Genomic DNA, 15,188 nt, shown 5'->3' with positions numbered 1-15,188 from the left:
CCCCGAGAAACAGAACAAGAAATGACATCACCACAGGAAATAACATCTCCAACTCAAGGAAACTTAAACATATAAATAGAAAGTGGGCCATACCTCCAGTGCTTTATTCAGAGGTGATGAAACATCTGAAAACAAACCTTCCAGCTCAGTGACCAAACCTACATCCAGAATCTCAACCTGAACTTAAAATTTTCTTAAAACTAATTAACATTTTGCCCTTCCACAATGTTTTCACTTACAGGATCCATATCCCTCTATTCCCTTCCTGTTCATGTATTTGCCCAGGTGCTTCTTGAATGCTGCTATTGTGTCTGCTTCTGCCATCTCCCCTGGCAGCGTGTTCAAGGCACTCACCACCCTTTGTGTTAAAAACGTCCCTCGCACATCTCTTTTAAACTTGTGCTCTCTCAAGTTGAACTTGTATCCCCTAGTAATTGATCCCTCCACCCTGGGAAAAAAACCTCATACTTTCCCCTCTATCCAAGCCATTTACACTCTTATAGACTTTTAGCAGATCACCCCCTCAACCTCTTGTGTTCCAGTGAAAACAAACCCAATCTATCCAACTTTTCTTCATAGCTAAAGTCCCCCATGCCAGGCAACATCCTGGAAAACTTTTCTGTACTCTATCCAAAGCATCCACATCCTTCTGCTCGTGTGCTGACCAGAACTGTATGCAATATTCCAAGTGTGGCCTAACTAAAGCTGCAGCATAATTTGTCTCTCCTTATACTCAATGTTCCTTCCAATGATGGCAAGCATGCCATTGGCTTTTTTGCTACCTTTATCTACCTGTGCTGCCACCTTCAGTGATCTGTGGACTTGCACACCCACGTCCCTCTACATATCAATATTCCTAGGAGTTCTGCCATTCACTGTATAATTTCCACCTGTACTTGACCTTTCAAAATGCATCACTTCACATTTGCCTGGATTAAACTTCATTCAGCATTTTTTTGCCCATGCCTCCAACTGATCTACATCCTGCTGTATCCTTTGACAATCCTCCTCCTATCCACAACTTCAATCTTTGGCAGCACGGTGGCTCGGTGGTTAGCACTGCTGCCTCACAGCACCAGGGACCCAGGTTTGATTGCCACCTCGGGTGACTATCTGTGTGGAGTTTGCACATTCTCCCCATGTCTGCATGGGTTTCCTCCGGGTGCTCTGGTTTTCTCCCACAATCCAAAGATGTGCAGGTTAGGTGAATTGGTCATGCTAAATTACCCATAGTGTTAGGTGCATTAGTCAGGGGTAAATATAAGTAGGGGAATGGGTCTGGGTGGGATATTCTTTGGAGGGTCAGTGTGGACTTGTTGGGCCAAATAGCCTGTTTCCACACTGGAGGTAATCTAATCTCTGTATCATCTGCAAACTTACTAAGTAGACCAGTCACATTTTCTTCCAAATCATTTATGTAGATCATGGACAGCAGAGGTCCCAGCACTGATCCCTGTGGAACACCACTGGTCACAGTCCTCCATTCTGAAATGCATCGTTCCACCGTTACCCTCTGTCTCTTATGATAAAGCCAGTTCTGTATCCATCTTGCCAGTTCACCCCAATACCATATAACTTCACCTTTTGTATCAGTCTGCCATAAGGGACCTTGTCAAAGGCTGTATTAAAGTCGATGTAGACAACACCAACTGCTTTTGCCTCATCGATCATCTTTATCACTTCCTCAAAGAACTCAATCAAGTTAGTGAGGCAAGATGTCCCCTGCGCTCCTACTCTAAAAGACCCATTTGCATCTAAAATAAATCCATTTGTTTCAAACTGATGTCTGCAACATCCTCACTTACTGCCACCCACTGTAACCACTGACACAAGTAACACTGCATGCCCTCTGTGCTGCCTACTCACTTACTCAGGACAATTCCTGCAGCGGTGTCACTCACTTTCTGCCTTAATACCTGCCTCTCACACATTGCAGGAGGAAAGCAGCCTATAGTATGACAGAAAGACTCAAGATGGGTATTGAGCTGCCCATCCATTTCATGGAGAGATCATAATATGTTGGAACAAAATAGGGCTATTTGACCCATTGAGTCCACTCTGCTATTCCTTGAGATTATGGCTGATCTGATAACTCACAGTTCCACTTTCCTGCCTTTTACTCATATTCCTTTACTCATCAAATGTTTGGCTATCTTGATCTTTGAATATACTTAATGATCCACTGTGATAGCCCTCTGTGGTAAAGAATTTCACAGATTCATCACTCTGAAAGAGAAGCTTCCAGCTCATCTCTGACTCAAATGGGTGATTCCTTCCTCTGAGATTGTGCCCTCTCATCCTTGTCTCTTTCACAAGGACAAACAACTTCTCCACATCTCCCCTGTCAAGCTCCATAAGAATCTTGCATGTTTCAGTAAAGTCTGTGCTCGTTCTTCTAAACTCCAATGGATACAAGCTCAAATTACTTTAACCTCGCCTCATGAAAGAATTCCTCCATTACCAGGATCATCCTTGTGAATCTTCTCTGCATTGCATCCAATGCCAGTATATCTTTCTTTAGGTAAGGAGCCAAAACTGTTCACATTATTCTAACTGTGATCTGACTAGTGCCTTGCATAGTTTCATCAAGACTTCCCTATTTTTAAACTCTTTTTGTGATTCACGCACTAAGACCTCCAAATCCTTTTGTTCTTTACTAACATATTGGACGTGGGCATCACTGGCTGGGCCGGCATTTATTGCTGACCCCTAGTTGCATTTGAGAGGATGCGGAGCTGCCTTCTTGATCAGTTGCAATGAGCTGTTCTGCGGCTCCTGCATTTCTTCTTTAATTAAATTTTATTTATCTCTTCTATACTTTCTGCCAAAGTGCATAATCTCACATTTTTCAATTTTATAATCCAGCTGTGAAGTTTTTGCTTATTCACTTGGCTAATCTACAGCGCTCTGCAGACTCTTTCTGTCATCCTCACCACTTGCCTTACCATCTATTTATGTGTCATTTATAAACTTGTCTAATGCACCTTCACTTTCCTCATGCAAATCATTAGCATATATTGTACATAATTGTGACCCAAGCATTGATTCCTGTGCACACCACTAGTTACAGGTTGCCAAACTGAAAATGCCCTCTTTATCCCAACTGTTTGTCTTCTAGAGCAGCCTGATTCTGACCATTTCTAAGCCCCTAGATTGATATTGGAGGCTGCTTTGGGCTTACTATGCCTCAAATGAAGATTGTCCCCTTTGACTTAGCTGGGGACTGCCAACAACCATGACAGGCTTCCTTTCTTTGTGTCTGACTTAAATGGCAAGACAAGACAGAAGTAATGTAAACCTTGCACCTCATGCTGAGAGGGCAAAGTACAAAAAGACAAGGCAAGGCAATGTAAGGCAGGTATGCTCCGAGTGAGTGTTTGCTATGATAGTGAGTGAACAGACCATCAATGCTGTTCAGCCTGTGATCTGGGTGTGTGCCCCTGAGCACACAGTGTCCTCGCTGCAGCATTACTATGAAAGTTGCTGGTGCAGCACTAAAGTGCTGATGTGTTATGTAAGTAGATCAGACACTTGTCACAAGGATTCTCAAAGGCTGACACATGTCAGATGTCAAAGTCCATGGATGTGGGAGACTTGTGGTTGGTACCCATGGAGAATGCCCTGACATGTTGGTGCCTGGTGTCTAAAATGGTGGCCCTTTGGAGCCAGCGGTGAGCTGATTTCTCCAGGGACCTGCTCTGGTTTCTGTGTTGCACTCGCCCAATGTTCACTTTACTCGGCAAGTTTGGTAAGATCAGAAGTTGAAACTTAATGAGGGAAGTTGCACTGTCATCAAGGCATTTAACAAGCAATAATCCCCCATTAATGGTCACAACGAGAAACTCACCATGCTGCTTGCGAAAAGCATTAAAGATAGAGATAGCTTCGCCTGAGTTTTCACCATAACCCACATTGCACAGATCCTTATAAGATTCTGCCTTTAATATTTTGAGTTGAATATATCTCTTCTTCAGAACTGAATATTAGTTAATCAATTTTAGTCAAAAATATTTACATTGTTTTACATTTACAATTTATAAGTACATTTTCTTCCAAATTATTGTGTATTATTTTAAAGGACTATCAAATCATCCTTTGATTTTTATATTTTTCACTATAATTGTTTGGAAAGAAAGCAATTTTGTATTTGTTGTCAATAGCCTGCAGTTTTTACCCTTTGTAGCGAGGAATAGCAACTAAGAGTGTGAACTGAAGCTCCATTTCCTCACTTTCTATTGTTTCTCCAACAGTATACAGTTACTTTGGAATCATACATTAATACACTGGCAACATTCAATCTGATAAGACATTACTTTCTCCACTGTCACCTGAATATCAGCAGGAGAATGCTGGAGATTTTATTAAATTTTATTTGTATCATTGTTAGTCACAGGCCAGAAAACTGGAGGTTGGCTAACATAGTCCCACTGTTTAAGAAGGGTGGTAAGGACAAGCCAGGGAACTATAGACCAGTGAGCCTGACGTAGTTGGTGGGCAGGTTGTTGGAGGGAATCCTGAGGGACAGCATGTACATGTATTTGGAAAGGCAAGGACTGGTTAGGGGTAGTCAACATGGCTTTGTGCATGGGAAATCATGTCTCACACACTTGATTGAGTTTTTGAAGAAGTAACAAAGAGAATTGATGAGGGCAGAGTGGTAGACATGATCTATATGAACTTCAGTAAGGCGTTCGACAAGGTCCCCATGGGAGACTGGTGAGCAAGGTTAGATCTCACGGAATGCAGGGAGAACTAGCCATTTGGATACAGAACTGGCTCAAAGGTAGAAGACAGAGGGTGGTGGTGGAGAGTTGTTTTTCTGACTAGAGGCCTGTGACCAGTGGAGTGCCACAAGGATCAGTGCTAGGTCCACTACTTCTCATCATTCATATAAATAATTTGGATACGAACATAAGAGGTACAGTTAGTAAGTTCGCAGGTGACACCAAAATTGAAGGTGTAGTGGACAGCGAAGAGGGTTACCTCAGATTACAATGGGATCTTGATCAGATGGGCCAATGGGCTGAGAAGTGGCAGATGGAATTTAATTCAGATAAATGCGAGGTGCTGCATTTTGGGAAAGCAAATCTTAGCAGGACTTATACACTTAATGGTCAGGTCTTAGTGAGTGTTGCTGAACAAAGAGATCTTGGAGTGCAGGTTCATAGCTCCTTAAAAGTTGAGTTGCAGGTAGCTAGGATAGTGAAGAAGGCATTTGGTATGCTTTCCTTTATTGGTCAGAGTATTGAGTATGGGAGTTGGGAGGTCGTGTTGCGGCTGTACAGGACATTGGTTAGGCCACTGTTGGAATACTGCGTGCAATTCTGGTCTCCTTCCTATCGGAAAGATGTTGCGAAACTTGAAAGGGTTCAGAAAAGATTTACAAGGATGTTGCTAGGATTTGAGCCCAAGGGAGAGGAATAGTCTGGAGCTGTTTTCCCTGGAGCGTCGGAGGCTGAGGAGTGACCTTATAGAAGTTTACAAAATTATGAGGGGCATGAATAGGATAAATAGACGAAGTCTTTTCCCTGGGGTCAGGGAGTCCAGAACTAGAGGGCATAGGTTTACCGGGTGCTGGCAGGTGGGACTAAATTGGGTTGGGATATCTGGTCAGCATGGACGGGTTGGACCGAAGGGTCTGTTTCCATGCTGTACATCTCTATGACTCTATGATGTTTGGTATACTTTCCTTTATTGTTCAGAATATTGATTACAGGAATTGGGAGGTCATGTTGCGGCTGTATAGGACATTGGTTAGGCCACTGTTGGAATTTTGCAATTCTAGTTACCTTCCTATCGGAAGGATGTTGTGAAACATGAAAGGGTTCAGAAAAGATTTACAAGGATGTTGCCAGGATTAGAAGATTTGAGCTACAGGGAGAGATTGAATAGGGTGGGGCTGTTTTCCCTGGAGCATCGGAGGTTGAGGGGTGATCTTATAGAGCTTTATAAAATCATAAGGGGCATGGATAGGATAAATAGACAAAGTCTTTTCCCTGGGGTGGGGGGAGTACAGAACTAGAGACATAGGTTTAGGGTTGAGATATCTGGTTGACATGAACGGGTTGGACCAAAGAGTCTGTTTTCATGCTGTACATCTCTGTGACTCTATGACTCTTTTACTTCCACGGTAACCCAAACATTCTCCTAATATCTTTTCGAAATACAAATTTGGAACATCGGAATAATTTTGACTTGTAATTTAATAACTGTGAATAATGGTTCCATTTCATAGAAGTTTTCATATCCAGTAAAAGATTATTTATATTTCTCAAACATTAAAATGTTAACAATAATTACTTTAGAAGTATGCAATTCCATAGGAAAAGAGCAAATCCTTTTACTGTCCAATCGAGTTAAGGAAAAGTACTAAAACTGTATTATCAGGAATTGAATTATTTTCACTTCCATGACGATTGGGGCACAGTGCAGATAACTGTATCAAATAAAGAATAGAGAAGGGTTGTCTGTTTAAAGAGTTCACAATTATTCTTCTTCGATACATAATTAGGAACTCTCCAGAACATATGCTTTATATTTGGCATTCTCCTTCATTGCAGAATTTGCTCTTGATTTCAGCTTCAGAAGTGATGGATGGATTCTGGACTTTAACCAAGTACTATGTGTTCTGCCAGCTCCTGTGCTAATTCCTCCTCTTTCATCCACATTCAGGACTCATAGTGATGTCCAGCTTAGGCCCCAAGTGAGATTTATTGAACTATCAAGTTTGCAATCACTTAACTTGCTTTTGAATGTGTTACAAGGTCAATAGCAAAAAGGCCTGATCACAGATGCACCTGCAAGTGATGCCAATGTTTGATGTGGCTTAAAATTGCAATAAATGTAAAAAGAAATGAGAAACCTACCAAGAAATCTTTTAAAAAACAAGAGCTGGAAACATGTTCATGTTGAAAGATAAATTCCTCTGACGCAAACATACATTAAACAGAATTATAATCAGTTGAAATGCAAAATATGTTAAATGTATTCTGAAGAAAGCAATCTACTTTTAAACTATGCGTTCCAAAATGAGGAAGGACTGTCATGATCAAAGACAGATTCGATTATATTTCCAAATGATATGGCGTTGTCACAACTTGAAGCAACATTTCAGTAAAGTTCATGTGAGTACCACAGAAATAAATAGAACATAGAACAGTACAGCATAGGAACAGGCTCGTCAGCCCATGATGTTATGCCAAACATGATGCCAAAGATGCCAAATTACACTAATCTCTTCTGCCTGCCCTTGGTCCACATCTCTCCATTTCTTGCACATTCATATGCTTCTCTAAAAATCTGTTAAATAAGCCTATTGTACCTGCCTCCACCACCACTTCTTTTGGAACGTTCCAGACTACTACCACTCTCTGTGTAAAAAACTTGCCCCTCACGTTTCCTTTGAACATTCACCCTCTCACCTTAAATGCATGCCTCCTAGTATTAGACATTTCAACTCTGGGAAAAAGATTCTGACCATCAACCCTATCTATGCATCTCATAAATTTATAAACTTCTATCAAGTCTCTCCTCAGCCTCTGCCACTCCAGAGAAAACAATCAGAATGTTTCTAGCCTCTCCATATAGCTCATACCCTCTAATCCAGGCAGCAGCCTGGTAAACCTCTTCTGCACCCCCCTCCAAAGCTTCCACATCTTTCTTGTAATGTGATGGCCAGAATTGAACACAAGTTTAGCCTAACTAAAGTCTTAAAAAGTTGCAATGTGACATCCTGACTCCTATACTCCATTCCCCTAACAATAAAGGCAAGCTTGCCCTATGCCTTCTTTACCACTTCATCTACTTGTGTTGCCACTTTCAGGGAGCTATTTTAAATGCTTTAAAATCTGTCATTTTGTTTGAAAGAAAGCTTTTAAACCCAAATTGGACATCCAGTCCAATATGTTAAGTTTCTCAGTGGCAGGTTAGGGAGCCTGATAATAATCTGGAATCCCCATTCCAGCCTAGCCCAATAATACTTCACATCCATGCTTGACAAGAACATTGTTTCCACCATCTTTTGGGGAAGAGAGTAATAAAGATTCATAACCTTCTGAGGGAACAGAAAAAAATTCCTGATCTCTGTTTTAAATGGGCAATTCCTGATTTTTAAACAAATATCTGTATTTCTTGTGTCTTTCTGCTTTGCAAGAGTGCCTCTAGTAGAGGGGGTCCCTCATTATCCCTGCATTGCAAAAGCTTCTGAGTTGCTAGCCTTGGAGCACCCACCCACTCGCTATCCTCGATTGGATGATTGGGTGGGTGGGGTTGGGGCACAACTAAAAGGCCAAATGAGAAATGCTTTGATAGAGGGGGAGAATGTTTCCACTTGTGTGGAAGAACATAACTGGAGACTATCAATACAAGACAGTCACCAAGAAATCCAGTTGGAAATTCAGAAGAAAGATCTTTATCCAGATGATAACCTGAGATAATGGTTGAAGTGAACAGTTTCATTTTAGGGGAAGCTGGACAATCAGGAAAAAGAAAATATTAAGTAGTTAAAAGAGTAGATTTAAATGAGGGAAGAAGAATAGACATAAACATTAGATCACTTGAGATGAAGGGTCTGTTTCTATTCCATATATCCTTTGTAATGATGATGCCCAGAGTCTCCAGACACATGCACACAAGGCTGTAGGAGAAGTTAATAATGAAGGTAAATGCCAAGAGATCATCCTTCTAAACTTGAATGCAGTACTACGAGAAGTTGAATGACCATATAAGTGGTTAAGGTTAGTGAAAGCACCTTCAAGTGCATTACCATACCAGCTACACTATTAGCCTCATGCACTGCTCAATTCATGACAGTCCCATCACTTGGCTCTCAACAACACTTTTTAATCAGAATACCCAGGGCTTCACCCTCACGCACTAAGCACTTCTGAAAGTGTCCCTCTAACAATACACAGGTTGAACACAATGTCAGCTATTTAACCATGACAGCTTTATCATCTGCACTGATATTATCATGCTCACTAATTAATATTGGACAAGGTCATATGCAATCAGAGGCAGTAGTATCTAATTGGAGGAATATAGGTGCTCCTGAAAGTCTGATCCCTCACCAAGGAGATGGGCTGACCATTAATAACAATCCCATAATTGAGACTATTGCCAGTGGCCTGGCTGAAGCCAAAAGAGATGTCAGTATCCTTATACTTAATCCTGCTTCTTACATCCATTCCCCCCGCATCCCAGCATCTCACCTGATTTACAAGCTGCAGATGGAGTAAACTGCACCTACTACTTATTCTCTCCTTCCTTCATCACCCTTTTACCATTTTCTTTTCAAATACCCAATAGAGATAAACTGTCTAGGCAGTGGAGAAACAGCAAGAAGGCAATAATGATGGAGGCAAAGCACAATCATTTGGTTTCTCAATTGCGGAAGGCAGTTCAGACAACATCAGTATGTCAGAGGCCAGATTAAAATTGACGTCCGCATGTGCTCAGACAATTGGCTTAAGTGGTGTGCAGTCAGGATGGGGGCAGGTCACTGGACGGTGTGCTTATAAATCAATTCTGCTCCACAGGACGGATGTGAGCACTTCAGTAAAGCAGTCTATTTATGACACAACAAAATATCTGATGCATTTGGAAGTCTGCCAAAGCCTATGGTTAATGTGGAGGAGCACAATGGAATGCAGCATCACCTTGATACAGGGTTTAGATGAGAGCTTGAAGCTTTCCCAGTATTCAAGTGGTGGCTGATTCTAATCTCTTGAAGACCCAGCCATAATGTAGTGCTATTTCCATAGTAGCATATGTAATAGCAGACCACAAGACTGGAAACTGCAGTGGAAGCTCAGTCTGCTAAGATGCTGCAACTTGCTGCCTTGCAAACTCGGGCAGCTGTTCTTCCTGCTGCTAAACACACGTTCAGCTGTGTGAGGTTAGGAAAGTGTGCTAGCTGGTGCATTCTACTCCAAGTGGCATTGTTGGTGTCAATCGACACAGCATGCTAATTGATGTCCTGATTTACCCACTTTGAATACTTTCTGGCAGGAGTACACTACACATCTAGTGCCCTCACCAATATATGTCCTATTGCCTTATACCACAGATGTCTGTGCACTCTATAATTTTCATGTTAGCGCTCTAAGAGCATTAAGTGCTAATAATCCCAATTTCTGAGCATTGTTTTGGATAGATCAAAAGGCCGAGGAGTGGCAGATGGCCTTTAATTTTGATAAATGTGAGAAGTTGCATTCCGGTAAGCAAATCAGGGCAGGTCTTGTACAGTTAGTGATAAGGGCCTGGGGACTGTGACTGAACAAATAGACCTAGGGGTGTGAGTGCATAGTTCCTTAAAAGTGAAAAATGGTTGTGGTTATTGGAGATCAGTCATCTCTCCAGGACATCTCTGCAGAATAGTATCCTAGGCCCAGCTATCTTTAGCTCTTTCATTAATAACTTTCCCTCCATCATACAGGTGGAAGAAGGGATGTTTGTTGATAAATGTACAATGTTCTGCATCATAGAAAGTTCGATAGGCATAGGCAGTAAAAGGCTGGTAAAAAGGGGAGTACGGCTAAATTAGACACAGAAAAGGTTTTACACATGGAGGTAAGGAACATGGCCAAGATATCAAATGAATACATTGCATATGTCTTTTACTAAGTTAGGAGATGCTGCCCAGGCCACAGTGACAGAGGATTAGGCTTAGTCACTAGAAGGGTTTAAATTTAATACATTGGAGGAATTAGTTGGGTTGTTAGTAATTAATGCACCGATAGTGCACTGGGACTGGTAAGATACATCCAAGCCTCTTGAAGTAGGGAGAATGGAGTTTCATAGAGGTACTGACAGCAATTTTGCACTTTGCCCCAGGCTGAGGGATGGTGGCAAGGATTGCAAATGTAATACCTTGTTCAAAAAAGGTTGTAAGAATAAATCCAGCAATGACAGACCATGCAGCTTAACTTCAGTGGTGAGAAAGCTTCAATAAGTTAGTCAAGATAGAATTAAGAGTCACATGGAAACATTTTGGTTAATTAGGCAAAACCAACTTAGATTTTTTTCAGGGAAAATGATATTTAACTTACTTGCTGGAGAATTTTGAAGCAACAACAGAGAATGTTGATGAGGGAAATACAGTTTTTATGCATTGAGTTCCAAAAAATGTTCAATACAGTATCACACAACATACTTGAGAGAAAAGGACTTACTCCAGCAATTTCTGTTTTTGTTTGAGAGAAATTGGTTGCTCATGGAATAAATGAGACAGTGACAACATGGAACCCGAATTGACTGAGGGATGAAAAACATTGAATGATGGATTAAGTATTGTGTTTAGGGCTGGAGAAAGGTTTATTGTAAAACCCCCCAAGGCTCACTTTTCTGATATATATTCATGAGCTAGATCTTGGCATGCAAGGGATAATTTCCAAGTTTGTTGATGACACAAAACTTGAGAGCAGTGTAAACTGTGTGGAGGAAAGGACATGGACAATTTGATGGAGTAGGTAAATCATAGAATCTCTGTGGTGTGGAAGCAGGCCGTTTGGCTCATTGAGTCCACACTGACTCTCTGAAGGGTATCCCATCCAGAACTATCCCATCCCTGTAACCCCGCACTTTATGACAGCCAATCCACCCAACTTGCACTTCCCCAGACATTATGAGCAAATTAACATGGCTAATCTACCTAACCTGCACATCTTTGGACTGTGGGAGGAAACTGGAGCACCCGGAAGAAACCTACGCAAACACGGGGAGAATATGTCCACACGGTTACCCAAAGGTGGAGTTGAACCCGGGTCCCTGGTGATGTGAGGGCAGCAGTGCCAACCACTCAGCCATCGTGCTACCCTTTTCTTCTGAAAGGAGTTTGTATCTGAAAAGAATCTGACCCTCCACAGTCTAACTCCTGGTGGTGTAGCTAGGAAAAAGCAAATAGGTGACAGGTGAAGAAATATCAATGTGGAGAAATGAGAGTTAGAACAAACATGGATATATTTTCTAAATTAAAACATACTGCCCTAAAGGTTTTACAGGAGCAGAGAGACCTGAGTTTACATATACATGAGTTATGAAAGCAGACACGGGAAATACAGTGAGCAGTTAACATAGCATATAGCATCCTAACCTATATTACCAAGGCCAGAGATTACAGGAGTAATCAGTATAAGACACTATTTGGACCTCAGGTGGAGTACTGTGACACTTCTGTGTGCTATACTTCAGGGGTGACGTGAATGCATTGGAGAGTGCGCGGAAAAGGCTAGTGAGAACTGTTCTATGGATGAGAAAAATCAGTTGTGAGGAAAGATTGGGGAAGATGGGACTGTTTTCCATTGAAGAAGAGAGCTTTGAGGAGATTTGATGGAAGTTTCAAAATCATGAAAGGGCTGGACAGAGTCAATAGAGATTAGCTGCTCCCTTTCATAAAAGAACCAAGAATGAGAATGCACAGATATAAGATAATTTGCAAATGTTGCATTTGTGATGTGGGGAAAAAAAATTGTTTTTATACAGCAAGTCCGTAGAGCATGGAACATGCTGCTCGGACGTGTGGTGGAGGTTGGTTCATCTGAGGCATTCAAGAGGGTATTGGATGATTATTTGAATAGGAACAATATTCAAGACTATGGGAAAAATGCAAGAGAGTAGACCTGATATTCATTTAGAAAGCCAGTGCAGACAAAAGCATAAGATATACGAGCAGAATTAGGCCGTTTGGTCCATCCAGTCTGCTCTTCTGAATGATGGGCTGAATGGCCCTCTTCTGCACCATAACAATTCTCTGATTCATTTTCAGTTGTGCCTCTTGTGCAGCAGTTTTTGTGATTAAAAACTGATTTAATGTGCAAAGTATTGTGATATGTTGTATTTTGGGAGAGAAAACTGATTGAAGCTAGCAATAGTATGCATTCTTCTACTAAGCAGCAGTAATTGGTGCAGTCATGAAATAATATCACTGCACTCAGTGCTCTGTGAAAGAAACTTAAGGGATTAAACATTTAGTGGGAATATATATATATATATAGACTGTGGGACTGTGTAAAACCTGATCATGGGTTGAACGTTCCAGCATATTTTCATAATGATGCTGCATGTGCTTTAAATGCTACAGCATTTTACTCCCATTTCCTTTCCCAAGAGACTTTGCAAGCTTTCTGTCAACATCTGTAAACAATATTTGATCTGCAATGACATCATCCCTCACAAGCACGTAACTTCAGGAGTAAAATCATGTTACAGTTCTACCTTTCAGAACTCAATTTAAATGGTACCTTTAAATAGTGACACACAATCCATTGAGATTATTTAATACTTATAAAGTAAGACCAATCCCTTTGAAGAAAAGGCCTTTGTGCTATGTTACTTCAAAGTAGCAGCGTATCATAATTTAGAACAAATAATCTCCACAAAATGCCCTTCGTCAAAATTCTTTTTACATACAAGAGTGGTGTTAAGATTTTTATCAGAACACATGCTTACAACTCAAAAGCATAATGCCATGGCAAGTACATTGTGTGATATTATCATGCAAAGGTTTAATGCACTCATATCAAATTTCTTTCTACATTACTTTAAAATTGATCTTAACCATTTATTTTGCATTGAGTAATATTGTTCTTAAAACAACAAAGGAATTTGATAAAAAACATTAAAGAGCAAATTTATCAATTCTGTCATTCTTGAGCAAAACAGCAAAACAACCTGAAGCTAGGACAAATGCTGGAGACCTGACTCATTGATCCAAGTTCCCATCTGGTAAGATTTTGATCTAGAAGTAGAAACTGGCTGATTTGGCCCTCCTAGAATTTATACGATAATGCCATACTATGTAATTTCAAAGCTATTAAGAATTAAATGTTATTTTGAAGAATGGTAACATTGTAACATAGTTTGTTGTTCTTCCAAACTCTGAAAATTAAACCATAGTACCTTCCCTTAACAACATTCATAAACTTGACCCTGCCCCACCCCCAATCATTCCTTCTTCTGCTATGTGCCAGTTACTTGTTCTTTCATTTTCGGGATGTTGGCAGAGGAGCAGCTTTAAGGCCAGTTAGCATATCCATGGGCATGTATGTGGTATATCTGTTTACGCAGCCATTTGGGTTTTACAGTTTTACTATCCTCATTGCTTTCTGATAAATTTTACATGAGGGCTGTTTTATTAAACAATGATCATCAATTAAGGTTAATTAACAAAAGGCATATCCCATTTTTAATGACAATTAAATATATTCCACCTTTATATTTCTCAGTCAGTTTAAATAAATGAAGAATTTGTTGACTATTAGCCTAAAATTAGGCCATTCGCAAAATCTACGTTTTCTATATAATCCTTAAAGAAGATTTATACAGTGTTTCGCATTTACAACCAAAAGCAAAAAGAATGTAATTGTAAGTAAATGTGCTCACAGGAATGTGTCTTCTCTTAAAAGTTGGAGTACTGGATGGAGATGAGCTTGCGCTGAGAGCATTTTCAATGTCTTGGTCAAGCTGGTCCAGTTTCATAATGAGCAGCACCATGGAATCCAGCCGTGCTCGATCTCGATCTTCCCTCATTTCCTGAGGAAACAGACCCTGCAATTACAACTCACAGACCTAGAATCATTGAATCATACTGCACAGAAAGAGGTCTTTCACTCCACCATGCCAATGCCAGTCTTAAAAAGAGCTTTCCAAAAGTATATTGAAAATTTTTTTTCTTTTTTTCAAAAGTGTGGTATTTCTAGTTTTAGAAACAGATTTTACACGACTGAGAACTGAAACTGTTGGAATACTAGAGGAACATCGAAATCAGAAACATTTTCATTTTAGAAAATCGAGTTTTAGCTTGAGATAGATTAAATTCAAAAAATGTGGAAGAGTGTTATTAATTCTGTGCTGAACCTCTAAGAATTTATGCGATAATGCTGAACTGTGTAATTTCAAGGCTATTAAGGATTAAATGTTATTTTGAAGAATAGTTTGTTGTTTTCCAAACTCTGAAAGTTACCTTAATACTGTTACCTTTTCTGCTCTGTGCCAGTTATTTGTCTTTAATTTTGGGGGCATTGGGAGAAAAGCAACTTTAAGATGCCATAGCAACTCATTGTGATTTCTTGTGTTATGTTTGCTTACGTACATTATGTCTGGTGATATAGCCAAGATAAATCTTTCTATGAATACTGAGAACAAAATTGAAGATTTATTTTTGCTTTCTGTTCCAAATGCATCATTGAGTC

General features: G+C 40.3%; 1 protein-coding gene across 1 annotated transcript in view; it reads right to left on the bottom strand.

Moving 5' to 3' along the window:
* The window catches only part of LOC122554972 (rho GTPase-activating protein 7-like), a 260,499-nt gene that overhangs the window by 115,416 nt on the left and 129,895 nt on the right, over positions 1-15,188 (bottom strand). The window contains exon 3 of the mRNA XM_043700450.1: positions 14,380-14,529. Within this exon, the coding sequence (XP_043556385.1) occupies positions 14,380-14,529 (150 nt within the window). The remainder of the gene's footprint in view (positions 1-14,379; positions 14,530-15,188) is intronic.

This window comes from Chiloscyllium plagiosum, chromosome 1 (assembly GCF_004010195.1).
Source record: "Chiloscyllium plagiosum isolate BGI_BamShark_2017 chromosome 1, ASM401019v2, whole genome shotgun sequence".
Lineage (NCBI taxonomy): Eukaryota > Metazoa > Chordata > Chondrichthyes > Orectolobiformes > Hemiscylliidae > Chiloscyllium > Chiloscyllium plagiosum.
Note: the sequence above shows the minus strand (reverse complement) of the source record. Positions and strands in the feature narration are given on the sequence as shown.